At 40.8% G+C, this 26,770-nt stretch overlaps 1 protein-coding gene across 1 annotated transcript in view; it reads right to left on the minus strand.

The window, feature by feature from the left end:
- tax1bp1a (Tax1 (human T-cell leukemia virus type I) binding protein 1a) overlaps positions 1–26,770 on the minus strand; it is a 44,696-nt gene that overhangs the window by 2,356 nt on the left and 15,570 nt on the right. Inside the window, 12 exon segments of the mRNA XM_048202255.1 lie at positions 1,668–1,753; positions 5,028–5,179; positions 14,548–14,647; positions 14,649–14,720; positions 15,406–15,492; positions 18,271–18,536; positions 20,104–20,179; positions 20,380–20,556; positions 20,706–20,945; positions 21,980–22,135; positions 22,227–22,317; positions 25,823–25,941. Of these exon segments, the coding sequence (XP_048058212.1) occupies positions 1,668–1,753; positions 5,028–5,179; positions 14,548–14,647; positions 14,649–14,720; positions 15,406–15,492; positions 18,271–18,536; positions 20,104–20,179; positions 20,380–20,556; positions 20,706–20,945; positions 21,980–22,135; positions 22,227–22,317; positions 25,823–25,941 (1,622 nt within the window).

Below are 26,770 nucleotides of genomic sequence, written 5' to 3' on the forward strand. Positions count from 1 at the left end.
AAAATAATAATAATAATGATAATAAAAACATTTTCATTACTTGAAATAAAATAATATAAAATAAAAAAAAACATTTCTTTTATTCAGCTAGTTGCCAAGGCAACATTTCTCATTTTCATTGATTGTCATGATACTAAAATAACACTGCTGCACACTACACGGTATACTGTTGTATCTACAATCTAATATTTAAAGAAGCTTATAGAACAAAATATTCATCTGTAAAAAATTCTATGCTTCATTGTCACATGACCTCACTAACCTGTATGTTTATTCAGCAAATGACATCCAGTTATCATCTCAGAAATATGTATTTAACATTTTTATTTAATTTTTGGGTAAAAATATTTTTGGTCCAATCCAATAATGAGTAAAAAAAAAACCCTAGAAATTTGTATAAAATAAAATGTAAAAGATGTAATAAATAATAATACATTATAACATCATTGGTCCTTTGAAACAGCCTTGATTTTTATAAACAACAACCTAAAGCAGGGGTGGGCAACTTTCCTGCAGAGTTTAGCTCCAGTCCTAATCAAACACACCTGAACCAGCTAATTAAAGGGTTAGTTCTTCGAAACACAAATGAAGATATTTTAAAAAGTGAAGTGTAGCCAAGTATGGTGTCCCATACTCGGAATTTGTGCTCTGCATTTCACTCATCCAAGTGCACACACCGCGAACACACAGCCGGAACAGTGGGCATCCGTTTTTTTGCTGCGGCACCCGGGGAGCGATTGGGGATTAGGTGCCTTTCTCAAGGACATCTCAGTTGTGGGTAATGAGAGTGGTAAAGAGAGCGCTGTTCATTCGCTCTCCCAGCTATATTTCCTGCCAGTACTGAGACTTGAACCCGCAGCGTTTGGGTTACAAGTCTGACTCTTTAACCATTAGGCCACTATTGCCTAACGAAATCTGAGTGATTTCTGTTCCTCCACTGACAGTCCATGCAACTACCACTTTGACGCTTTAAAAAGTTCATAAAGAAATTGCAAAAGTAATCCATATGAATTGAGCGGTTTAGCCCAAATTTTCTGAAGAGACATGATTGCTTTATATGTTGAACAGATTGAATTTAAGCTTTTTTTCCACATGAACTCTTTGAAGAGTCAAAGTGGTAATTGCGTAGACTGTCAATGGAGGGACGGAAATCTCTCTGTTTTTAATCAAAAAAACTTACGGGTTTGGAACAACATAAGGGTGAGTAAATGATGACAGAATTTTCATTTTTGTGTGAACTAAACCTTTAAGGTCTTCAGGATGTAGCTAGAAAGCTACAAGCAGGTGAATTTGATCAGGATTGGAGCTAAACTCTGTAGGAAAGTGGATCTCAAGGGCCAGAGTTGCCCAGCCCTGACCTAAAGCTTTCTGTTCTTATTTTAAAGCACAATTTTAGTTTAATAAAATATTATGTTTCAAAATAAAATAAAAACTGATATTACTAGTCATTTGTCACTTTGGAAATGGAAAGCCAAGTCCATAGCATTTCATTGTATTGCGGGATACAGTAGTGCACATAGTATGCTTTGTTGTATACCACAGATTTCTGTGGCACTTTCCTAGAGTCCATAGCACTTCTAGGTATTCTATGCATACAAATGAAGTACAGTATACATACTACAAACATAATATGAGTGGTATGGTAGCATGTTGTACTAAACATTTACCTGGTGTCAAAGCAGAAGCTTGTGTGGCTCTCATTAGATTCCAGACTCTGATGATCACAGACTGCAGGGGCCTCACCATCACCTCCCTAAGACAGACATAAAAACCCAAATGAAATCATTTCTTCTTGACTGAGACATAACAATACTATGTTCTTCAGCGGACACATTTAGCTAGCTGTCGCCTCTCTATTGAGACATAACAGCTAGGATCTCACACAGACACACACACCCACACTTTCGACGAAAAGCCACGCCTGTCTGCACACAGCCGGCTTCCTGCAAAGGTTAATGGGCTTTTAACGCAGCAAACGAGAAAGGAGGAGAAAGGGGTCAGTGCCGATCTGCACCCTCAAATATCACAGGCCGGCACCCCCAGCCAATTAGCATAGCCCTCGTCAACATCTCTCTCTAACGAGCCTCTACCCTCGTCACTCTAATCCACTAACGAGCTCAAAAGAGAAAAGCCTTAATTGCCGTTTCATGCAAATTAACCACCTCTGTATTCACCTATGAACTGAGGTCTGAGGGTGCGGGGAATGCAGAGGGCAGTGAGGAAGAGAAGATGGAAAAAAAAAGAAAGGGAAAGAGTTTGAATCGAAGGACGGCAAGGTGCAAGTCAAGAGGAAGGGTTGAAAACAGAAAGGAATACTGAGAAAGAAAGAAGTAGAGAAGGTTGTTGAAGTGTGACAAAAATAATGGCCATGTATCAATTTAAAGGTGCCGTAGAACATCTTTTTAGATGTAATATAAGTCTAAGATGTCCCCTGAATGTGTCTGTGAAGCTTCAGCTCAAAATACCCCATAGATTTTTTTAAATTAATTTTTTTAACTGCCTATTTTGGAGCATCATTAAATATGAGCCGATTTAGGCTGCGGCCCCTTTAAATGCTCACTTTAAAGGCGCTTGCTCACACAGCTAATATAACCCTCAAAATGGATCTTTACAAAGTGTTCGTCATGCAACATGTCTAATCGCGTAAGTACAGTATTAATTTGGATGTTTACATTTGATTCTGAATGAGTTTGATGGTGCTCCGTGGCTAAAGCTAACATTACACACTGTTGGAGAGATTTATAAAGAATGAAGTTGTGTTTATGAATTATACAGACTGTAAGTGTTTAAAAATTGAAAATAATGACAGTCTTGTCTCCGTGAATACAGTAAGAAACGATGGTGTACATATTATCCTGACTGTTACGTAACAGTCGGTGTTATGTTGAGATTCGCCTGTTCGTCGGAGGTCTTTTAAACAAATGAGATTTATATAAAAAGGAGGAAACAATGGAGTTTGAAACTCAACATATTTCATTTCCATGTACTGAACTCTTGTTATTTAACTATGCCAAGATAAATTAAATTTTTAATTCTAGGGCACCTTTAAAGACTGACACAATAACACCCAGTTATTAGCTTTGAAGTTTACAAAAAGCTTCAATTGATATGAATCGATCAAATGACTAACGCTAGAATGTATCGGTGCAACATCTTAAAAATCAATATATTTTTAAGATGCACCTTTATTTTGACTCATGTTGCAGCCAAGCAAGCAATATCTGTCAACTGTTATAGCATATTTCTGTCAAAGTGTGCATTCTGGTCCTAAAATCTCACTAGTTGTGTAAAATAGGCACATAATATTGATATATCGATCGTTATATACCTCTGAATCTAATCGAATCATACTGTGACGTGTTTTGAGGTATCGGCAAATAATGTAGCGCTGAAAGGTGGAACAGTTCTCGGTAAAAAATCGAACCGTTCGGTTCTCGACCCACGGTTCGGCACGCGCTTGCACCGCGGTTCATCCCGAAACCTGACAACGCATCTATAATATGGTTACAACGTGTAAAACAGACAGATGGATTCGGCTAATGTATGTTTCTTTCGATGGATACACATTCTGGTTTCCCAATACGTTACAACAGCGATGATCAAAAGAACCTGGACAAAACAGTCACTGTAAACAAATGTTCATTGACGTGCCGAAAGCTCTATGACCAGTCATTTACGCCGTCATCACCCGGGTGTTAATAGGTGAGACATGAACAGCTCACGTTGCTATCTGTGTTTAAACTAAACTAATTTAAATCTTGCCAATTCAAACACTAAACCCTAAGATGCAAAAGAGAACTCGCGCGCAAATACTCTTGCGCAAATTCTCTTTCAAGTCTTGTTCATGAACGGACAAATTCACACAAAAATTATGTCAACATGCCCATCTTTAGCGAATATTCAAATAAACATGGTAGGTTATGTCTTAAGAGGAAAAACTAGACAACAACGCATGTGTATCAGTATCAGTGTACTGGATCTTTGAATTATATCTTAAGGGGACAAGCAGTCTAATTCCTGAAATCACTCACTACTCTTGACTGAATAGCTTTTGTAATGTCAGTAATGTTTAATCTTTATTTAATTTATTCAAAGAAGTTTATATGCAGTGTTATTTTATATTTGATTACTTTATTCAATTTCTGTACCTGAAAACTATTGTTAAGATATCTGAAAAACCTGTAAAGCATTGTTTATTTTATTTGTATCTTAGCTCTCATGTATTTATTTGAGCTGTTTCTTGTTTTCTTCATTTTTATTTGACAACTGTCCTATGTTTTACGGAACATAGCGCATACCGAACCGTACCAAAACCGTGACCCTAAAACCAAGATAAAAACCGAACCGCGAGTAATCTGAACCGTTCCACCTGGTTAAGAGAATCAATGTTGTATCGTATTGTGATTTACACCTTTAATCATATTGAAATTTTAGTTTACATTTTAAAATGATAATTTTTTAATAAATAATACAAATAAAATGAAAAATTTAAAAACAATCAAAATGAAACACTAAAAAAAAAAGAATATTTTATTTGTTCATCTACATCATATGACCATTGACCAACGTCAGTAAACCATAAACATGCAAATGTCTTGTGAAATTATTTAAATATTAATTAAAGCAATTTTTTAAGTCAAATGGTAAAAACCTTCAAAAAAATAAAAAATTGAGGATTCTTGCTGTATAATATCAGCAATTGAGCGTTATCATTGGGGCTGTAACAAAAAAAAGGGAATCACTGATCTAAATCTTTAACATTGTAAAAACATCTGCTAAATATCATTCTAACATCTGACAGGATGTGTGTTAACAATGTATTGCAGATAAGCAACAGCTTTAAAAATAACACTGTCCAGATTAAAACGCACTCTACCCATCAAGCGCTACTACAAGCACTAGCAGTCTGAAGTTACATTAAGATCATATCTATTGTACACCTATGTAGCTGCCAAAATAATGTACAAGCTGTTATGGTGCTTTCTAAATATTTCCACTGCTCCAGTCATCTGTGTATGTGTCCTTACATTAGGCCGCTCTTCAGGGGGATTCTCCAGGCCATCAGGGGGGCTGAGACTGCGTGATGGCTGACTGCAGACCACAGGACCGCCCCACGGTGGTGGAGCCAAGGGAGGGGGGCGGCAGGTTTGTTCTGGGGATAATGCCCCATCTGCTCCATCTGAGGAACAAGCATTCAGCAGGTTTTGAACAGGATTGTCACATTACAAAAAATTCAGTTGTTAGATACTAATACCACTGAAATCTTCTGATAATATACTTCCGATACCAGAAACAAATATACTACACTCCTTTATATAGTAGTCAACATTTGAAGTGGATCAAAAAAGTTAAGTTGTCCTAAGAACGTACTCGGTTACTAACGTAACCTCGGTTCCCTGAGATACGGAACGAGTACTGCGTATGGGGAAAAGTCTCCCTTTTTCCCCGTCACTGAAGCCTTTTTCAATAACGCAGTGTAACTGCATCGTCATTGGTTCACTCATAGACAAGTTGTTGAACCAATGACGGCGCGGCATAGCTGCGCGACCTATGGCGAGAGAGCGCGCGAACTTTCCCGCCGAAATGGGCGGGGTAAAGGGCTATATAAGCAGGCGTTTCGCCATAGGATTTCAGGCCAATCGACTGAAGCGACGACACTGAAGCCGCAGCCTCGTGGCACGGCAAGTAACGCAGTACTCATTCCGTATCTCAGGGAACCGAGGTTACGTTAGTAACCGAGTACGTTCCCTTTCGATACTTCACTCGTACTGCGTATGGGGAACGAATTCAACCGCGCCGTGCCACGGCAGGGAACGACATAACTTGTTTTGGACACCGAGAGGGGACCAAGAGAGCAAGTAAGAAGGCAAAGCCGTCGTAAACCCTTGTTACACTACAAGAGGAGATGACTCCTGATCGGCGAGAGGCGGAACTCGAAGAGGCCGCTTGGTTACACCGAGAGGACCCGGGCTTGTAAGGCCGGAACGTCCAGATGATAAAATCTGACAAAAGTGGACGGCGAGGACCAGCCGGCCGCCTCACAGATGTCTTTAATGGAAACTCCATTAGACCAGGCCCAGGAGGAAGCCATTCCTCTAGTGGAATGGGCCCTAACTCCTAAGGGGCATTGAATGTCCAGGGAGGAGTAACAGAGATTAATCGCGTCGACTATCCAACGCGAGAGACGTTGCTTTGAGACCGAAGACCCTTTGGTGCGGCCACCAAAACAGACAAAGAGCTGATCTGATTGCCTGAAAGGCTGTGATCGCTCTACATAGGTCCTCAATGCCCTGACAGGGCAGAGTAACTTCAGCTCCTGTTCATCCGCGGAGGGAGGAAGAGCAGAGAGCGAAATGACCTGAGCTCTAAACGGAGTAGAGAGCACCTTGGGGACGTAGCCATGCCTAGGTTTCAGCACGACCTTAGAGTCATTAGGCCCAAATTCGAGGCACGTAGGGCTCACAGAGAGGGCCTGCAAATCGCCAACACGCTTGACCGATGCTAGTGCAAGTAGCAGAGCGGTTTTCAGGGTTAAAGGCCTGAGGTCAGCTGAACTCAGCGGCTCGAAGGGGTTTCCTTTGAGAGCCCTAAGGACCAAAGAAAGGTCCCAAGTGGGAACAGTAAGGGGACGAGGAGGATTTAATCGCCTCGAACCCCTTAAGAAACGAACCACAAGGTTGTTCCGACCCACTGACTGGCCAGCGATAGGAGCATGAAACGCTGAGATGGCTGCTACGTATACTTTGAGCGTTGAAGGGGCGCGCCCCAGATCCAAACGCTCTTGGAGGAAGGACAGTATCGGTGATACGTCACACTCCACGGGGTCTATGTTGCGTGTGGAACACCAATCAACAAAGACCGACCATTTCTGGGCGTAGAGGCGTCTCGTGGACGGGGCTCTCGCCTGAGATATGGCCTCTAGTACGTCCCTGGGAAGGTCAGTCGGCTCCCATCGAGGGACCAGAGGTGTAGAGCCCAGAGCTCTGGCTGGGGGTGCCAGATTGTTCTGTTCGCCTGAGAGAGGAGGTCCCGTCTCAGGGGAATGGGCCACGGGGCTTTCGTGGAGAGCCTGAACAGCTCTGAGGACCAAGTCTGGCTCCTCCAGAGCGGGGCCACTAGAAGGACTCTGTGTCTGTCTTCCCTGACTGGCCTGATGACCTGCGGGATCAGTGCGATCGGGGGAAATGCGTAAAGGAGTGTGCTGGGCCAGGTGTGGGCCAGCGCATCGACTTCCTTTGAGAAATATGTTGGGCAATGAGAGTTGTCTTCTGAGGCGAAGAGGTCTACCTCTGCTCTCCCGAAGAGCTCCCAAATCTTGAAAACCATCTGGGGATGGAGCATCCACTCGTCTGAGGGGACGTTGCTCCGTGATAGCATGTCTGCACCCAGGTTGGTTTTGCCAGGTATATGAGTCGCCCTGAGCGACCGAAGCCTTGGTATTGCCCACTCCAGAAGACGTTTCGCCAGAGCGCATAGACGGCTGGACGAAAGACCGCCCTGGTGATTTATGTATGACACCACGGTCATGCTGTCCGATTGGACTAAGACGTGGCGTCCCGTCAAGTGAACCTGAAACGCTTGCAGGGCTTTCATCACTGCCAACATTTCGAGGCAGTTGATATGGAGATGGCTCTCTTCGTGGGACCACGAACCGAAGGCCGGTCTGCCCTCGCACAGAGCCCCCCAACCTGAGTTGGATGCGTCCGTCGAGAGCACCGTCCTTCGTGACACCGCCTGTAGAGGTACCCCAAGACTGAACCAAGCAGGGTTCATCCAAGGTTTCAGGGCTAAAAGACAGGCCCGATTGACCTTGAGACATAAGCGGCCGTGCCGCCAGGCATGTGGGGGGACCCGGGATTTCAGCCAGAACTGTAGCGGCCGCATCCGAAGAAGGCCAAGCTGCAGAACTGGGGAGGCGGAAGCCATCAGCCCTAAGAGCCTCTGGAAGAGCTTCAGAGGAAGATAGGCTTTGTTCCTGACGGAAACCGCGAGCTGCTGAATCGCCAGGGCGCGCTCTGGCGAGACTACTGCCGTCATGCGGACTGAGTCGAAAACTGCCCCCAGAAACGAAATGTGCTGGCTGGGGAGCAGTGAGCTCTTGGCTAGATTGACCCTGAGACCCAGGCATTGGAGATGGCTGAGGAGCACGGATCTGTGGTGTTCCAGCTCGACTCGCGAATGGGCCAAAATGAGCCAATCGTCGAGGTAATTCAGAACCCGGATTCCCATCTGTCTCAGAGGGGAAAGCGCTGCGTTCATGCACTTGGTAAAAGTGCGAGGAGCCAGGGACAGCCCGAAGGGCAGGACTGTATATTGGTATGCCACCCCCTCGAACGCGAATCTCAAGAATCGTCTGTGAAGGGGGGCTATCTGGATGTGAAAATATGCATCTTTCAGATCCAGCGAGCAGAACCAGTCCTCGTGACAAATTTGTGCGAGGATCTGCTTCAGCGTCAGCATTTTGAATTTCCGTCTCATGAGGGAGCGATTCAAAAGTCTGAGATCTAGGATGGGCCTGAGGCCGCCATCCTTTTTGGGGACCAGAAAGTAACGGCTGTAAAAGCCTGACTCGCTCTCTGAAGGGGGAACTATTTCTATAGCCCCTTTCTTCAGTAAGGTCATGACCTCGGCCCGGAGGACGGGAGCGTCGTCCGGGTTCACCAAGGTTTGAAGCACCCCTCCGAAGCGAGGGGGCCGTCGTGCAAACTGGAGCGAGTAGCCCTGCTTTATGATCCCGAGGATCCAGCTTGACACGTCGGGGATGGCCTGCCAGGCCTCGGCCCGAGTGACAAGGGGTTGAATGATGTCGGATGACAGGCCGCCGGGTAGGGGGCCGTACACCGAAGGAGGTGGAAGAGGAAATTTGCTCTCTTTTAGAGGAAGTAAAATAGTGTTCGCCGTGAAAACGGCGTTTTGTTTGGGCGCAACGTGTGGGCCCAGCTACAACACAGAGCATTTCTCCCACGCCCGGAATTAAACGAGGCGGAGGGGAGACTGCACGAGGGAGCTTTTGGGGTGGTCCGGTCGCAACGGGACATTCCCCAACCCTCTTCCTTCCTGCTGGATCAGGACGTCTTCGGAGTCACCGGGTCCAGCACAATCTTGGGCCGGGGTCCCTGGCGTCTCGGGAAGGAGGATTGGCGCTTAGCAGGGCGAGGGCGCTGACGATGCTCCTTAGGCGGCGCTGCTTGAGAGGTGGATGGGGCAGGTTTGGTCTGCTGAGCCGGCGTAGTCCTGGGGCGGCTAGGAGCAGACGCAGAGCTGGAGCGCTTGGGCAGAAAGTGTCTCATGGCCTGAGACGACTTCTGCGCCGCTGTGAAGCGCTCGGTGAAACCATCCACCGCTGGCCCAAAAAGACCGGAAGGGGAGACCGGGGCGTCCAGAAAGGCCGTCTTATCCAGGTCCCTGATTTCCGTGAGGTTGAGCCAAAGATGGCGCTCAAGCACAACCAGGCTGGCCATGGAACGACCGATGGCCTGGGCAGTGGCCTTCGTGGCCCGCAGGGCTAGATCGGTGGCGCTGCGGAGATCCTTGAAGGCAGGTGCATCAATGCCGGACTCGTCCAAAGAGCGGAGGAGTTTGGCCTGGAACACCTGGAAGATCGCCATGGTGTGAAGCGCCGAAGCAGCTTGGCCCGCAGATGTGTAGGCTCTTCCGGCCAGAGTAGAGGTGGTTCTGCAGGGCTTGGAAGGCAGGGCTCTTTTGGTCTTCCATCCCACAGCCGCGGGAGGACAGAGGTGAGCTGCCACCGCTTCATCCAGGGGCGGCAAATGCTCATAGCCCTTCTCTTCTGCGCCGTCGACAGCAGTGAGGGCAGAACGGTGTGTTGTGTGGAGGCGGGCGGAGTACGGAGCGCGCCACGACTTCGTAAGCTCCTCGTGCACCTTGGGAAAAAATGGAGCGGAACGCTGGCGAGGGGCTTGGCGGCGGCCTGGCAGGAACCACTCATCCAGGCGGCTACGCGATGGCTCCTCCGGAGGGGCCCAGTCGAGGTCTAGCTCTTCCACTGCTCTGGATAGGATGCGGAAGAGCTCGGCATCCATACCCTGGCCGTGATCAATGGGCTCCAGAGGAGGCAGGGGAGCAGGGTCGTCCGGCTCGCCAGCCCATCCTTCCGCTTCAGAAGCCGCAAGAGACATGGAGTCATCCGGCTCTTCGTCAGATCCTCCAAACGAGACGAGGTCGCTCGCATCTGCAGAGGGACGCTGCTCTGGTCGGGAGAACATGACGGGAGAATGTTCTCTCGGGGGAGAAGGCGAGGCACGCGGGGGCTGGGCCGACGTGAGCTCGCACAACTCCGGGCGCTGAGTCGCTCTACCCCGCTGTCTCTTCCTGGCCGGCTCGCGGGAGGAAGGAGACGGGAGGGCGCGAGCGGCGAGATCGCCTTCAGTGAAGAAGGCGACCCGCGAGCGCAGAGAACCGAGGCTCATGCTCTCGCAGTGCGGGCATGAGGCTCCAGCGAGCGCGCCGTCGGCGTGGGACTTGCCCAGGCACGCGACACACTCGCTGTGTCCGTCATCATCGTGCAGAGGGGCTCTGCACGTGCCACAAGAGTGGCGCGGCATTTGCAGCAACGCCGCCGCCGTTATAACGGCGATTGGGGGGCTCTTTTTAGAGCGGCGAGGGCCGCGGAAGCTCTTTTAGAGCGGTAGAACCGCTGAGGAAACGCTCTTTTAGAGCGGCAATAAGCCGCGGGAAAGCTCTCGAGGGGCGCACCGGATGGCGGCAGGAGACACGCTGAGAAGGCGGCCGGAAGCGGGAGCGGGAGGCGGGCGTCTCGAGGACGGCGCTCGGGGCGGCAGTCAGCGAGGGCGCCGGCGCTGTCTCCGACCGGCGAGTTCAGCTGGGTCCGCTGCGGGGCCTCTTCAGACGGCGGCGGGAGCTTCTCGAAGGCGGCGAGCTTCCTCAGGCTTCAGGCGGAGATCAGCGAGGAGATGCGTTGTCGTCGCTGAAGGAGAAAGGACTGAAATCCTATGGCGAAACGCCTGCTTATATAGCCCTTTACCCCGCCCATTTCGGCGGGAAAGTTCGCGCGCTCTCTCGCCATAGGTCGCGCAGCTATGCCGCGCCGTCATTGGTTCAACAACTTGTCTATGAGTGAACCAATGACGATGCAGTTACACTGCGTTATTGAAAAAGGCTTCAGTGACGGGGAAAAAGGGAGACTTTTCCCCATACGCAGTACGAGTGAAGTATCGAAAGGGAACTAAGCTGTCCTAAGAAGAAGGTTTTAGAACAACTTTGATGAAAGTCCACTTCAAATGTTAACTACTGCATATACCATCATTCAAAATATTAGGGTCAGAGATTTTTTTTTTTTAAAGAAATTAATACTTGTATTCAGCAAGGATGAATTAAATTGATCAAAACTGACAGTAAAGACATTTATCATGTTACAAAAGATTTCTATTTTAAATATATAGTGTTCTTTTGAACTTTTATTAAAGCTGCAGTAGGGAGTTTTTAGAAAACGTTGACTTAGCCTGAGAATTTGAACAAGCACAACTCACAGGTCACTCCCCCTTGCTCTCTGCTGCGCTACAGCCCTCCCTCCACAGCTCCTCCCCCATCACAACGGAGCCTGCCGTGAACGCGCAGGCTAGTAAGCAAGCAGGACCGATGACGGCGGATAAACAGTTATAGCACATTCACTGGTACAGAAGAAACATCAACAATATGATTTACATTGACTATGGCCTTCCCATACTTTGACTACAAACTTGGTCCTCAAAACATTACGTATTTTGCAATACATGTAAGGTAACTATATGACGTACAGTATATGCACTGTTTCTATAAGTAATAAATAGCTAGTAAGATAATATAACAGTAACTAATGTTACAGTACGCAAATAACTGGCTTCTCCGGTTATCTCTGTATGTATATTTTAGCCAAGAATAAAACAAAATTTGTTATTAAACCACTCTGCCTCTTTTCGTTTTATTTAAAGAAACAAACAAAAACATATTAATAGCCTCAGGCAACGAGTGATTAATTATCTGCAATGTCTGCTTATATTTATAACAAAATGAAATATTAAACAACCCTGCCTCTTTTCGTTTACATTTCAAACATATTAAATGTAATACTATTTGTGCATACTCTGATTATCTTCACTGTAATGAAATGAAATAGGCTTTAACATAAAACACAACCTTCTCTTTTTGTTAAATGTCAGTTTTAATGTTCAATAATAGCCATTATAAAAGGTATAAAAATATACAATAAGAAATAAAGCAAACAATTCAGTCAAGCGTACAAAATCAGCGCTTTAGTATGATACAAAAGTTAAATAGCCATATATATATACACGCTGTGCACTATGGCTGTGCATGACAGGAGTGTGATCAGCGCGCACACGAGCTTGATTGACACTGCTAAGACACTCCTCCTGACTCTGATTGGTTGGTTCTTACCGGGAGCGGTGTATTTCTACAAATGGCAATAGGACCACTGGGAGGAGCCAGAGGAGCTTGATTTTTTCACAGATTATCTGTCTCATATTCTACTGTCAGGACATAATGACAGGTTGAACAAATATGTAAAAAATACATTTTTACAAAAGTTACCTACTGCAGCTTTAATCAAAGAATCCTGAATAAAATGTATCATGATTTCCACAAAAATATTAACAAACATTGATTGATGTCCTTCTTATCAAATGTTTCTTGAGCACCAAATCAGCATATTAGAATGATTTCTGAAGGATCAGAATCTTACTGACCCCAAACATGTGAACGCTAGTGCATGAATAATTAGGGATGCACCGATGTATTGGCCAACAATCGATATCAGCCGATAAAAGCAGAGAGAGAGAAAAAAATAAATAAAAATCAGACTGTAACTTATATTGTATATTAAGTAAATTTCTCATGTTGAATTTAGGTCTGTCAAAGTTAACGTGACAAAAAATGCATTAACAGTTAGAAAAATCTGTTAATTTTAACCTAATTATAGTAATGTACCAAATGACAGGGTTCCCTATACAGTTTACAGCATTAGTTGGGAGAGATTTTTTGTCCTTAATGTAATTTTATTTACAAGTAAATATATACTTTAGTATAGAATTATGGCAACACTTTCCAATAAGGTTTAAATTGTTAACATTAGTTAATGCATTAACTAACATTAACTAACAATTAGCGATACATTTTTACAGCATTTATTAATACGATAATAAAAATGTTCTCATTCATGTTAATTGCATTAAAGGATTAATTCACTTTAAAATAAAAACTAGGTGTATATGACTTTCTTCTTTCTGACGAACACAATCGAAGATATTTTAATAAATATCCTGACGCATCAGAGCTTTATAATGGCAGTGAACAGGGTTCACAAGTATGAGCTGAAGAAAGTGCTTCCATCCATCATAAACATACTCCACACGGCTCCGGGGGGGTTAATAAAGGCCTTCTGAAGTGATGCAATGTGTTTGTGTAAAAAAAAAAAAAAAAATCCACATTTAACAAGCTTTCACCAGACTGCCTTCCATATTCAAGTTACGAAGAAAGTGTAAACTGCCGTGGTGTCAGTTACATTTTTTCCGTAAGTTGAATAGGGAAGGCGTAGGATGTAGTGTAAGCTTTTTGAACTGCAAGAGTTTTACACTTTCTTCGTACATTGAATATGGAAGGCGGTCTGGCGGAAGCTACATATTTTACTTCAAAACTTGTTAAATATGGATTTTTTTTTTTTTTTTTTTACACAAACGCATCGCTTCGCTTCAGAAGGACTTTATTAACCCCCTGGAGCTGTGTGGAGTACGTCTATGATGAATGGATGTGGATGGAAGCACTTTCTTCAGCTCATACTCATGACCCCTGTTCACTGCCATTATAAAGCTCGGATGCGTCAGGATATTTATTAAAATATCTTCGATTGTGTTCATCAGCAAGAAGAAAACCATATACACCTAGGATGACTTAAGGGTGAGTAAAGCTTGGGCTAATTTTCATTTGAAAGTGAACTAATCCTTTAATGTTAACAGATGCAACTTTTGATTTTAAAGGTGCTCTAAGTGATCCTGGGTGGAGTAACTTCCTGTTGACGTTCGAAGTGTTGTCAAACAAAACAGAGGCTAGCTAGACCCTCCCTCCTCCTCCTCCCCTCCATGCTTCCTGAAACAGTCATGAACGCGAATTTAAAATCATTCTTGTCGGTTATTGGCTGGAGCATGTTTATTATGTTTTGTGGTCCAGGCTGCACCAGTTTGTTTTTATTGCCGTTTTTGGAGCTTGTGGCGACTACAGAGACCGCGTTTTTTTACAGTGTGTTCAGGGGACAGGCAGCTAGCGGATAGTGAGGAGATGTTTGCTGTATGTGACAAAAAATGTTTTGGCCTAAAAACACGTGACATCACTTAAAGCACCTTTAAAAATGTATTAGTAAATGTTGTGATTAGATTAATAAATGCTGTAGAAGTATTGTTCATTGTTAGTTAATGTTAACTAATGTTAACAAATTAAACCTTATTTTCAGGTGATCTAAATAATTACTTTATTTGAAATAAAACATAATAATAGCAGACTGAAGGGTGCACCCACCCCGGGTCTCTTGCTCCGAATAGGGGTTTCCGTACTGCAGTTCAGCAGGCTGTTGGGGTACCAGTGGAAGTGGAGGCGGGTCTTGGGGATACGGCAGTGGGGTAACGCAGCACCACTGGCTCTCTGACCTTTGAAGCTGCTGTCTCCCCTCTGTTCATACACTGCCGCAATTCCTGCAAGAGAAATAAAGAGTCAACAAAATGATCTGTAGAATGAATCTCATATGAATCAACATACCTGACAGGAAACACTTTTATGTATTGCTTACATTGTCACTGAAATTGCAAAAGGCTTGATCAAATTTGGCTTGATGTTTAAAAAACAAAACTACAATAATCTTAGTTACAAATGAGAAACATTTGACTATTTAAACCAAAAAAAAAAATCTTAAATCTTGAGTACTAATGTAATACAGATTAAAAATAACCAGACTTTAAATACTACTGACATAGAGTATAACTCTCCTTCCTTTTTTACTCTTTTTCTTGTTATTTCTTTCTTCCCCTCTCCTTTGACCCTATATCCGTAAGCCATGATTAGAGGAATTATTCACACATTTAACATTTAACACAAGTGCTGATGGGTAATCAGGGAGCCGAATGTGGCATTTAGCCGTGACTCTTGGGGCTCAAACATTCACACTCAACCTGATTTCAGCATCTTACCTGCTAAGAATCAAATTAAGGTATTTAATATTTAACCATTCTTCTTAACATTTAGCAGATCAAGCTAATGATACCAGCTTTAGAAGATATTACAGGTTTCTGGGTCTTTGAATATCAAATAAAGAACAAAAGACAAGTAAATATATAGCAACAAACTGTTTATAAGAACAAAAATTATATTATAAATGCTTACCTTTTCCAGTCTCTCCTTCTCCCTGGTCACCACCACAAGACTTTCCCTCAGAGCGGACACCTCTCTGTCCTTCTCTGCCACCTGAGTCTATGAAGGAGTTCATACGATTTATTTTGTGTGGCATCTGGACATATATTTTAGAGCTGCACTTGAAAGTGAAGTGTGTATCTCTAAACCACTAGAGGGACTAAACAGAGTTGCAAAAAGTCTTACAGCAATTACTCACCATTGTTTGAGCCAATGTTGTTATGACCCAGTTGGGAAGCTCAAACAAACAGACTGCAATTCTGTTTGTACACATTTAAATTACAGAACTTGCGTAAACATAGACAACAAATCGATATACAAGTTTAACCCTGATATTTTGTATATCTCAGATTTTGGACTTGAAATTTTGGTGTGTTCCTCTGGGCTCTGACATTTTCTGACCAACAAATTTAGATTAATTCTCCATGTCTTGTGAAATGACTGGTTCAAGATTTAAATATATATATATATATATATATATATATATATATTATAGAGGTCACACTCAAAAGTTAAAAGTTCAAAAGTTTGGGGTGGTAAAGATATGTTTATGTTTTTGAAAAACATTTCATTTTATTAAACAATTTATTTGATCAAAAATACAGCAGAAACAGTAAAATTGTGAATTAATATTACAATTTAAAATAACTATTTTCTATTTTAATATATTTTAAAATGTATTCCTGTGATGGAAAAAAATAATTTTTCAGCAATCATTGCTCCAGTGTTCAGTGTCACATGATCCTTCAGAAATCATTCTAATATGCCTCTTAAAAACACTTCTAATTATTATCAATGTTAAACAATTGTGCTGCTTAATATATTTGTGGAAACATTTTTTTTCTGGATTCTTGACTGAGCAAATTTCAAATGAAGAGCATTTATTTGAAATATAATTTTTTGTAACATTATAAATGTCTCTGCTGTCATTTTTTACCAATTTAATGTGTCCGCAAATGTGTTTCGAATCAGTGGTTTGGAGCGTAAAAAGGCTTTGTTACGTCAAAAGTGTTTCGAAATGGGGTTCACCACTGGGGGGCATGACTTTGGCAGTTTGATACACGCTCCGAACCACTGATTCGAAACAAAAGATTTGTAAAGCTTCGAAGCTTCATGAAGCAGTGTTTTGAAATTGTCCATCACTAGATATTGTTGAATAAAGTCATTATTTATTTATTTATTTTGGTGCACAAAAGTATTCTCGTCACTTCATAACATTAAGATTGAACCACTGTAGTCACATGAACTATTTTAAATATATCTTTAGTAGCTTTCTGGGCATCTGAATGTGAATGATCGCCTTGCAAGTGCTTCCACCATTCCGCTTTCCGTATTCCTTAAAGAACTTACACTGTATGTCCTACGCTTTCCCTATTCTACTAACGGTTAAAACGGAACTGGCAGCGCGTTCCTTCCGTAAGTTGAATAGGGAAGGCGTAGGACATACAGCGTAAGCTTTTTGAAGAATACGGAAAGCGGAAGCACTTGCAAGGCGATCATTTGTGTTTATAAAGCATATACAGTTGTATTTTTTTTTTTTTTTTAAGAAAATGACCAATCATTTTGCTAGATAAGATCCTTATTCCTCTTCTGGTATTGTTTAAAGCCCTTTGAAGCTGCACTGAAACTGTAATTTTGACCTTCAACCATTTGGAGACCATTGAAGTCCACCATAAGGAGAATAATCCTGGAAAGTTTTCATCAAAAACCTTAATTTCTTTTCAACTGAAGAAAGAAAGACATGAACATCTTGGATGACATGGGGTTGAGTAAATTATCAGGAAAATTTTATTTGAAAGTGGACTAATCCTTTAATTATCTTGCTGGCAATGTAGGCCTCACTGAGCCATCGGATTTTATCAAAAATATCCTAATTTGTGTTCCGAAGATGAATGAAGGTCTTACGGGTGTGGAACGACATGAGGGTGAGTAATTTATGACAGAATTTTCATTTTTGGGTGAACTAACCCTTTAATTTTGTTAAAACGTGCTAACCCCAAACTTTTGAATGGTAGTGTAAATTAGATTATATAAATTTTTGGATTTTGACATCCACTGTTGTTGCAAAAAGAGCCTGGACAACATATTAAACATCTCTTTTTGCGTTTTACACAAATAAAAAAATACAAAAATACATGGCTTGTGCTGGGTTAGGGTGTGTGGTTAAAATATTAAAATTTTTTGGTGAACTATCCCTTTAAATTAACTGTGACGTCAAGTTTGAGCTGAGAGTATTGTGTATAACTGAGACAAATTGATAAATGGGCTGACTGCAACATCCTCACTATGTCTTTGTAACTAGAGATCTCTCATTTAACAGAGAAAGAAAGCAAACACTAGCTTACTGTCTGTTGATCTCGTTCTCTTTCTCTCTTTCTGAGTTATCATCTTGTAAATGCCTGTTTGGTTTTGAAGTTTAGTTGAAATGGCTTTACTAAGATCTTACCCTGCTCTGCAGTAAACAGTCATAAAGCATCCGGTGAGAACATGTACACGCGTTTAAACACGCTGTAAATAAAAGACTTTCCTTTTGATGGTGTCTCCAGCTTTGTCTAAATACTCAGACAAGAAGAGTCCTTTAAGACCTCCCTTCCACTTGGCCAGCTCTGTCCTTTATGAGATCCATTGCACTCACACACGACTGACGGAAATGTGATACTTCAGTGAACCGGACCTAAAAATCAACCCGATGAAGTTCAACCGTGTTTGCACACTTGTGTGCGCTGACATCTTATGCAAATGAATGTGTGTGTATCTGTGGCCTAGTGGGATTAAAGGGACCTGAATCATGTGTGTTCTTCTGTGTGTGTGTGTGTGTGTGTGTGTGTGTTTACATACTTTAAACTGCTTCTCCTCATTGGCTAGCAGGAGCTTCAGGTTTTCATTGATGGTGCACTGCTCTCTCCATTTCTCCTCCATGCAGGCAAGCTCAGCTTCTACTGACACGCTGCAATCTTCCTCCTCCTCCTCCTCCTCCTCATCCTCCTCTTCATCATCATCTTCCTCCTCTTCCTCTTCCTTCTCCTCCTGTCCAGGTCTACCTTCATCCCTCGATCTCTCCGCATCTTTTTGCACTCCAGGTTTGATCTCAGCAGGATGTTGATCTTTCAAATATAAGATGCTAAGATGCATAATGCTGGTTGGTCAAAATATTACAGAGCATATGTTGTGAAACTGCTGCGTGACGTGACACAATCACATAAGATATTTGATGTCTAAATGTACCTCTATGGAAATTTAGAATGATACCAATAACCATCAATTATTTATATTATGAAGACAATAACAGATATATTGGCCTACATTAGAAATCAATTTACATTTTGTGAGACTAATTGCAAACAAAAAGCTCACCTTAAAAATCTCCATGCTTCAAATGACACTAATATGAACTATTGGAATAAATATATAATAATTACAAAGTAATGTTAATGTAAAATATTATTACAATTTAAAAAGACTGTTTTCCATTTTAATATATTTTATGGAATTTATTCCTGTTATAGTAAAGCTGAATTTTCATCAGCCATTACAGTGTCAGTTGATCTTTCAGAAATCATTTTAAATGCTGATTTGGTGCTCAAGAAACATTTCTTATTATTATCAATGTTGAAAATAGTTGTGCTGCTTAATATTTTTGTTGAAACCATGATACATTTTTTCAAATTTTTCAGATTCCTTGATATATAGAAAGTTCAAAAGGACTTTATTTTTTTAAAATAGAAATCTTTTGTTACATTATAAATGTCTTTACGGTCACTTTTGATCAGTTTAATGTGGCCTTACTGAATAAAATTAGGCCCTGTCGCAATTATCAATATATCGACTTATCGCGCAATATATGTACATGACCTCAATAATTTTTGGTGATGCAATATTTCGCCTATTATGTTTACATGATAATGAATGTCACCAACATTTTGCCAATCATGCTGTCATCTGCAGTTCCTACACGCAGCAGTCATCGACAGGTGAAAAAAAGGTGTTATTTGAAGCGTTTTCCTGACAACTACAGACATTTTGTAAAGAACAAGTTTGAATGCTCTCGATTTCAAAGCCGCAATCCACTGTTCCAGTGCAAATAAAAATGTCTTTGTTCATACAGACATCTGACTGCTAAGTAGGGTTTGAGTTTTCAGCAATAGTGCACCCTTATTTTACTGAGAAAAGAAGGTCAGGGAAAAATCTGTTAATGGAAAATCTCCATAGTGCTTTTTGTGCAATTTTTACTTGTTACTTTGCACTTTTTTTAGAAAATATTTGTGATTTATTTAAGTTATTTATTTAGGATATTACATATTTTTTGATCCTTCATTTCCATGATCTAAAGAATTAAATGGTTGTTGTCATTTGAAAGTGTGTAGGCTTACTTGCATTATTATGCTGTTATATTATGATTATATATTCAGTTACATAAAATGGTCTTAAAATGACCATAATATCGTTTATCACAATTACTTCTGGAACAATATATTGCACAACAAAAAGTAGTTATTGTGACAGGCCTAAATAAAACTATTAAATTATTAAAAAAAAAAAAATCTTACTAACCCCAAAGCTTTTATTACTGATTTTATATTCTTTGTAAATTAACTTCTACTGATGTTTGGTTATATAACGGAAGTAGTTTGCTAATGTGTGTTAGAGATAAATTTCTGTGCATGTCAATACCTGTGGGAGGCGTCTCTGCATCTGGAGTGTGTAACTCCTGTGTGGTCTCTGTAGAGGCATCATTCCTGTTAGAGTCCTAAAACACATGTAATATTTTTAGATTTCTCTCAGAACTTGATGGCAAGCTCTACAAGGTCAAAACAAGGTCAGCTAATATACATAAACATAAAATGTAAGATTGTTTAACCTATTACTTGAACCTTAAGTGCATCATTCCGAGAGTATAAGCTTTATTGAACTTTACAACTGGGTGAAGCCAAAATTGCAGTTACTCACCCCCAGCTGCGTCTCCTGTTGCTGAGTTAGTTTGGTGACTTGTCTTCGCAAACGTTGGCACTCTCTGTATTTTTCTTTGTAATGCTCTGCAGCCATATTCAGACGCAGCTTTAGTTCCTCAACCTCCTTTTGTAACTCCGCCTCCAGCTCTGACACCACACCCACTCCAGCCCTGCCCTGAATTTAAAATAAAGCAAGAACATAAGAGAGAGAAAGAGAGTTATCTCTCAGTTCACATTGTGTCTAAACAAACCACGAGTTCTTCGTATTGTTATTAATAGATCTTCACAATCAAATAAACATAAGGGACAGTTAGTTGTGGTTACCACTTCCTGTGATCCCTGGCTTCTCATCCTGTCCAGCTGATTCTGAGCATGTCTGCATTCTTCTTGGGCCTCAGCTAAACGGGCTCGTAGGTCTTCAGCCTCCTGACGGGCACGGTAGAGCTCAGCCATGGTGCGATCTCGCCCACCGGAGGCGTCGCGTAACTCAGAACCCAACATGGCTGCCTGTTGCCGTGTGGCCTGGAGCTGCTCCTCAGCTTGACGCAACTGCTCTTTGAGACCCTGGAGATGCACACAAATGCATTAGGAAGAGGACGCATGATTTACACTACCAGTCAAAAGTAGTAGTGGAATAATTAAGATAATAACTAATTGAAATACAGTTGTTGTTTTTTTTTTTTTAAAAAAGTCTTATGCTCACCATAAAGTTGCATTTATTTCATTCAAAATACAGTAAAATAATAACATCATGAAAAATTCCTGTGATGGCAAAGCTGAATTCTCAGCAGCCATTACTCCAGTCTTCAGTGTCACATGATCCTTCACAAATCATTCTAATATGCTGATGGTACTACTCAATTATTATTGGTACTCGATTATTAATAGTTTTTATCAATGTTGAAAACATAATATTTTTGTGGAAAACATGACACATTTCAGGATTCTTTGATGAATGGAAAGTTCAAAAGAATCACATTTATTTGTAATGTTATTTTATAACATTATAAATGCCTTTACTGTCACTTTTGATCAATAATTATAATAATTATAATAATAATTATAAATGTTATCATTATTGTTATTTTTTTATTTTTTATTTTTTTTTAACAGATTAACAGTAAAATTACAATACGAACATTTATGGTTGTCTTAATTTCTTTGCAACGTTAAACCTTTTATTTTGGCAGAAAAACGCAGGGAGACCTTAAAGGTGCAATAGGTAATTCTCTATAGAAACATTTTTTGTTATACTAGTTGAAAGTCTCCTCATATACAGAAGCAATCCGTGCATTAAATAAATGTATTTTTTTTTAAAAAAGTAACATTTAGCAGTTTATTTATTTAAGGAAAAAATCACATCCCGACATTAGAATGATTTCTGAAAGATCATGTGACACAATGGTTGCTGAAAATTTAGCTTTTCTTCCTGTATTTCTGATCAAATAAATGCAGCTTTGGTGAGCATAAGAGGCTTCTTTCATCTTAACGATTTTGTTTTTCATCGTAATCTCAATTATTCCAAACTTTTGACCGGTAGTGAATATGAATATACATTTATTGTATTTGCATATATTCTTTAAATAACCATCTCTTACGGCATCAGTGGGGTGTGTGTCTCTCTCTGTGCGTAGTCTGTGCAGTTCTTCCTGGTACTGTGCGATGGTGACCTCTCTGTTCAGCTCCACCGCTTTCAGCATCTGCAGCTCTGCACTGAGTTTAGTGTTTTCCAGCTCGGCGCTGCGTACATGAGACTGCAAGTGTGCACACAAGCCATGTGGATCAATGCCTATCGTACAATGGATTAATTACATTTTATAATCTGTAGACACTACACACACTCACTTTGTAAAGATCCCTCTCGTCTCTCTCATTCTTCAGTTGAGCTTGTAGACTGTCCCTTTCAGATATCACCTTCTGCAGCCTGTCTCTTAAACTGGAAGACACACACACACACACAAAAAAAAAAAAAACGCATATAAATCCTCCCTATTTCCATGTACAGAATATAGAATACATAGACAGAATAAAATTCTGGGATTCAAAATCTAATTCAAACCTAACAATAACCATAAACATTACGGAATAAATAAAGAAATATTTTAAAATTCTTTGTACGTCACAACATTGATCACATGAACTCTTTTGTACAAATGATCAGATGTTGCCTCCATTGAAGTACAAGATGATCTTTGGATCATCTAAAATCATTACATTACATTGATCAGAACATGAACAATGAAAATGCTATAAGTGCTGCTATCATCAAAGCAAAAAGATGACAAAACTGATCTTAACCTTTTGAAATTCATGTTACTTTTTCAATTATTTTTTCCCCACAAATTGTTATGCTGATAATATTGCGCTTTTCACAATACATATGGTTTCAAAGCAGCTTTGCAGAAAAAGCTTGTTTCACATGTTGCAATTAATGAAGTATTCAGTCAGAGATTAAAAAAAAAAAATTAAAATATAGCTGCAAGCAGCGATGACGGGCCCAAGCCCCAGCGCCACTGCCACCTCGGTGGCTTTAGAGAAACTGTGCAAGGTGGGCAATATGCATTTAACGCGGGTAAATATATGTCTAGGACTATGTCAAAGTCGCATAAGGCACATTTACTGCATCGAACTGGTGCCACCATAACCACAATACACAATAGCCACATCCATGAGATCATTTACATTTAGATGAATTTCATGTCATAGGATGTTATAGGTCACTTTCAAATGAGTGTGAAGTTATCATTTGCAGCTCAAAATTTTGCAACTAAAAAAGTATTCATGTTAAGTTTTTTTTTTAAATATTTTTATTAATCTTATTATTAAACTAATTATATAAAACTATGTTGTCAGTGCACTACAAATAAACTTGTTATGTATGGCTTTACTTTGTCATTAAATAGATCCTAAGAGATTTCTCATCCTGTAGGCAAAACCACACAACAATGAAAGGGTTAAACTCTAAACATCAAGAGTGTAAAATAGACTCTCTCGCTCACACACACACACACAGGTTTGTTTTGCTATCAAATTGAGGACATTCCATAGACGTAATGGTTTTTATACTGTACAAACTGTACATCCTCTCCCCCAACACTACCCCTACCCCTAAACCTACCCCTAAAATCACAGAAAACATTCTGCATTTTTACATTTTTAATTAAACATTGTTTAGTATGTTTTTAAAGCTATTTTAAATATGAGGACTCATGAAATGTCCTCATATTTCATGTTTACGTCGTAACACCAGTGTAATACCCATGTCATTATACAAATTTGTGTCCTTGTAAATCCCAAAAAAATGCGCAAAACATGCACACACACACAGAGACAGAGTGAGATCAATGGATCATTTGGATACTGCTTCCCAATTAGTTGAGCCAGGAAATTTAACATTTAAACAAAAAAGTAAAATCAAAACTTACGGAGAGTAGTCTTTGATAATGTCCAAGTATGTATCAAATGCAATAGCTAATAAAAGTAATTATGTCTGAAAACTGTTCTCAGCAATAAGGTGTTTCTCAACCCTGTTTAAAAGTCTGCCATCTAGTGGTTATACTATGTGTTAAATTTGATTTTTTTCATTTCTTCAACCAGATAGCACAAAATCTGCATATTTTTAACTTGCACATAATGCATTAATTATAAAAAAAAAAAGAAAAAAAATGTATTTACTTTTTATTTGTATTATTATATATAGAAATAAATGGAGTATAATTTATTATTTACAAGATATGATACTTCCGGTTTCCATTTTGTGATTACTTTAATCCCTTGCTATAGCAACAAAGTTTAAGATATCCAATATCCAAGTTTGGTGTGAATCCTATGACAGCCTTTGGAGCAGTAGTTAAAAATTCTGAACTTGATTAAAAAATCTAAATTCAAACAAAAATAGCTGACTTCCTCCTGGCCGGAGCTAATTACTAATATTAGAAAGTTGTCCGGCTCGATGAGAACAATAGATGTACTGACTGTAGGTAAAACTAACCCCCAAATTTAGTGGTGCTACTGAGCCCCTTCTACATGCCCATTTCTAAGGCTTTGCCCATGTCTACTGGCCAACAACTCTGATGTGTGTCGAGTTTCATACAATTTGATTTCTGGCGAAGTTTGATGTAAATCAGGTAAAAATAAGAGGATGATGTCAAAGCATTTTAAAAGTGATACACTTCCTGCTGCCAGATGGTGGCACTATGACTTCGACTCAATAGTCACATCCATGAGATCAGACTCCTACAATGCAGCTGAAGTTTTATCAAAACCAATCAGAAGTTATAACACTTCTTGTGTCCCTTTTTTTTTGCCATAAATTCATTGCCTCACTAAGGCCAAACCGTTCAAGATATCAAAAATCCACTCATAATTTAGTATCCTCAATGTTTTAGATTCATTCTGCCTGAGTTAATGAGTGGCGAATGAATACACTAGGAAGAGTATATCAAATTCCAAAGCATGCATTTTTCAAACAACCCATAATAACTGACTTCCTGTTGGGCTGGCGTATGACTTAGAGTGCGAAAGTTGTTTGGTCCGATGAGATCTATGGCCCAATGAAGTTTGGTTTCTATAGATGAAAAGAGGTGCCCTACAGAGCTCCTAAGGCCCTGTTTCCACCTGGTATTAAGATGCGTTTTGGATGATCAGATCACAAGTGGACGAGGGAGACACATACTCGTTTCCACCTGGTATTTTAATCCATCTTTTTTGTCCACTTTCAAACACTTCTGTCCTGATTTATCGAGGGGAGGGTCTATGGGCAGGTAAATGAATGGGTATTTTCAGATGTTTCGAACTAATGGACAAAATAAGCTTGCACAATTTACATATGAATGTGCCCAGAGATGACGGAAAAAAATATGGAGAGCAGCAGCTTTCATTTCTAATCTGATAGCCGCAATACCACGCCAAGAGAACATTGTGCTTGGTACGTTTTTCATCTTCAAAGCAAACTTGGGTCTTCAGCTGACAAAGTTCAAGTCCCGTCTGGCGTTCCCATAATGTTTACACGTTAGGTCAGTAGGTGGAGAGTAGGTAGTCTTTATTGGTTGTTTGAACATATTCGACCACATGAGCGTTTCCACTATGAACCCAATCCGGTGCGTTTTCGACTACCTCTGGAAGTGGTCGAAAGTGTACAAGCTCAAAACGTTTTACACCCCGTTTACACCTCTATTTAGCGTCATCCACTTGTGATCCAATCGACCAAAACGCATCTTAATATCAGGTGGAAACAGGGCCTAAAATACAACCATATTAAAGGGTATACCCCCCCACCCCCACCCCACACAATGTCAACTTGTGTCTGGCCCTGATGGCCGACAATTCCAACATGTGTGCAAAGTTTCAAGAGTTTTTGAGCATGAAAAGGTCTGCCTGAAACGTCTGAAATTTTTTACCAATATGTAAAAAAATAATGGTAATGTGTGTATGGGCCTTACCAGTCCAGTTCGGTCTCTTTAAGAACAGCTTTTTGCGTGATTTCTAGCAGGTCCTGCTCAAGCTGTCTCACTCTGGCTTGAGCCTCCTCCTTCTCCTCATGCAGGCCTTTCTGCAGCTCCTGCCATTGGACAGCAAATGCTATCAATCATACCTTCCAGCCATTCAAAATACTCCAAGCGTTTTACCCAATAGCAATAAGCTATAACGCCAATACTGATTCAAAAGTGACCCAACCAACTATTTAAACAATTATAAAACATATATTAACAAAGAGTAATCTGTGGGGAATGACAGAGAATTCAAGGACAAATTTTAATAATATGGTAGTTTACAGGAGACTTAATTGGAAGAGAAGAAAATAATGATCAGAAACACAGGTTTGCCTGATTCAGTCAATCCCCAAAAACTAAAATACAAAATTGTATGATGTCAGAAGGAAAGAAGGGGGCTTCGATTTCACTTTTGTTGCGGTGGCTCATATTTAACTGTCGTCATCAGTAAATCACAGTAACATCTGGTTCTGAAAGCACGCATACACGCCTTGTCCTCCGGCTAATCTGGTGACTCGTGGTGTTTTACGGCTGATGATGTTTCGGAATTGCAGCACAGGCAAATAAAATGTGCGGTCGTAAAATTAGCAGCCACAAAATATATACTTATGTTCTCACGATAAAGAGGAAGTCTATTTTCATATGTAAGTTCTGACAGTTTAACAGACACATGCACACTTATGGCATATGAAAGGGTTTGTGTGACTGGGGTGTGAGAGAGAATTATAAAAGTGTTAATGTTTTATTTGTGGTGTTCTTTGTCCTTTGTGACACTCATAATTCACACTTACACACTTCAAAAGAGTTTCCAGAAGAAACACTAGGGGGTGCTGAAAGACCAACAAACCAATCGAATCATATCCTGCTGTTTTCTGGGGCTGGGCCCTTTTAGAGTTT

The sequence above is a fragment of the Megalobrama amblycephala genome, linkage group LG9 (genome assembly GCF_018812025.1).
Source record: "Megalobrama amblycephala isolate DHTTF-2021 linkage group LG9, ASM1881202v1, whole genome shotgun sequence".
NCBI classification, from domain to species: Eukaryota; Metazoa; Chordata; class Actinopteri; order Cypriniformes; family Xenocyprididae; genus Megalobrama; species Megalobrama amblycephala.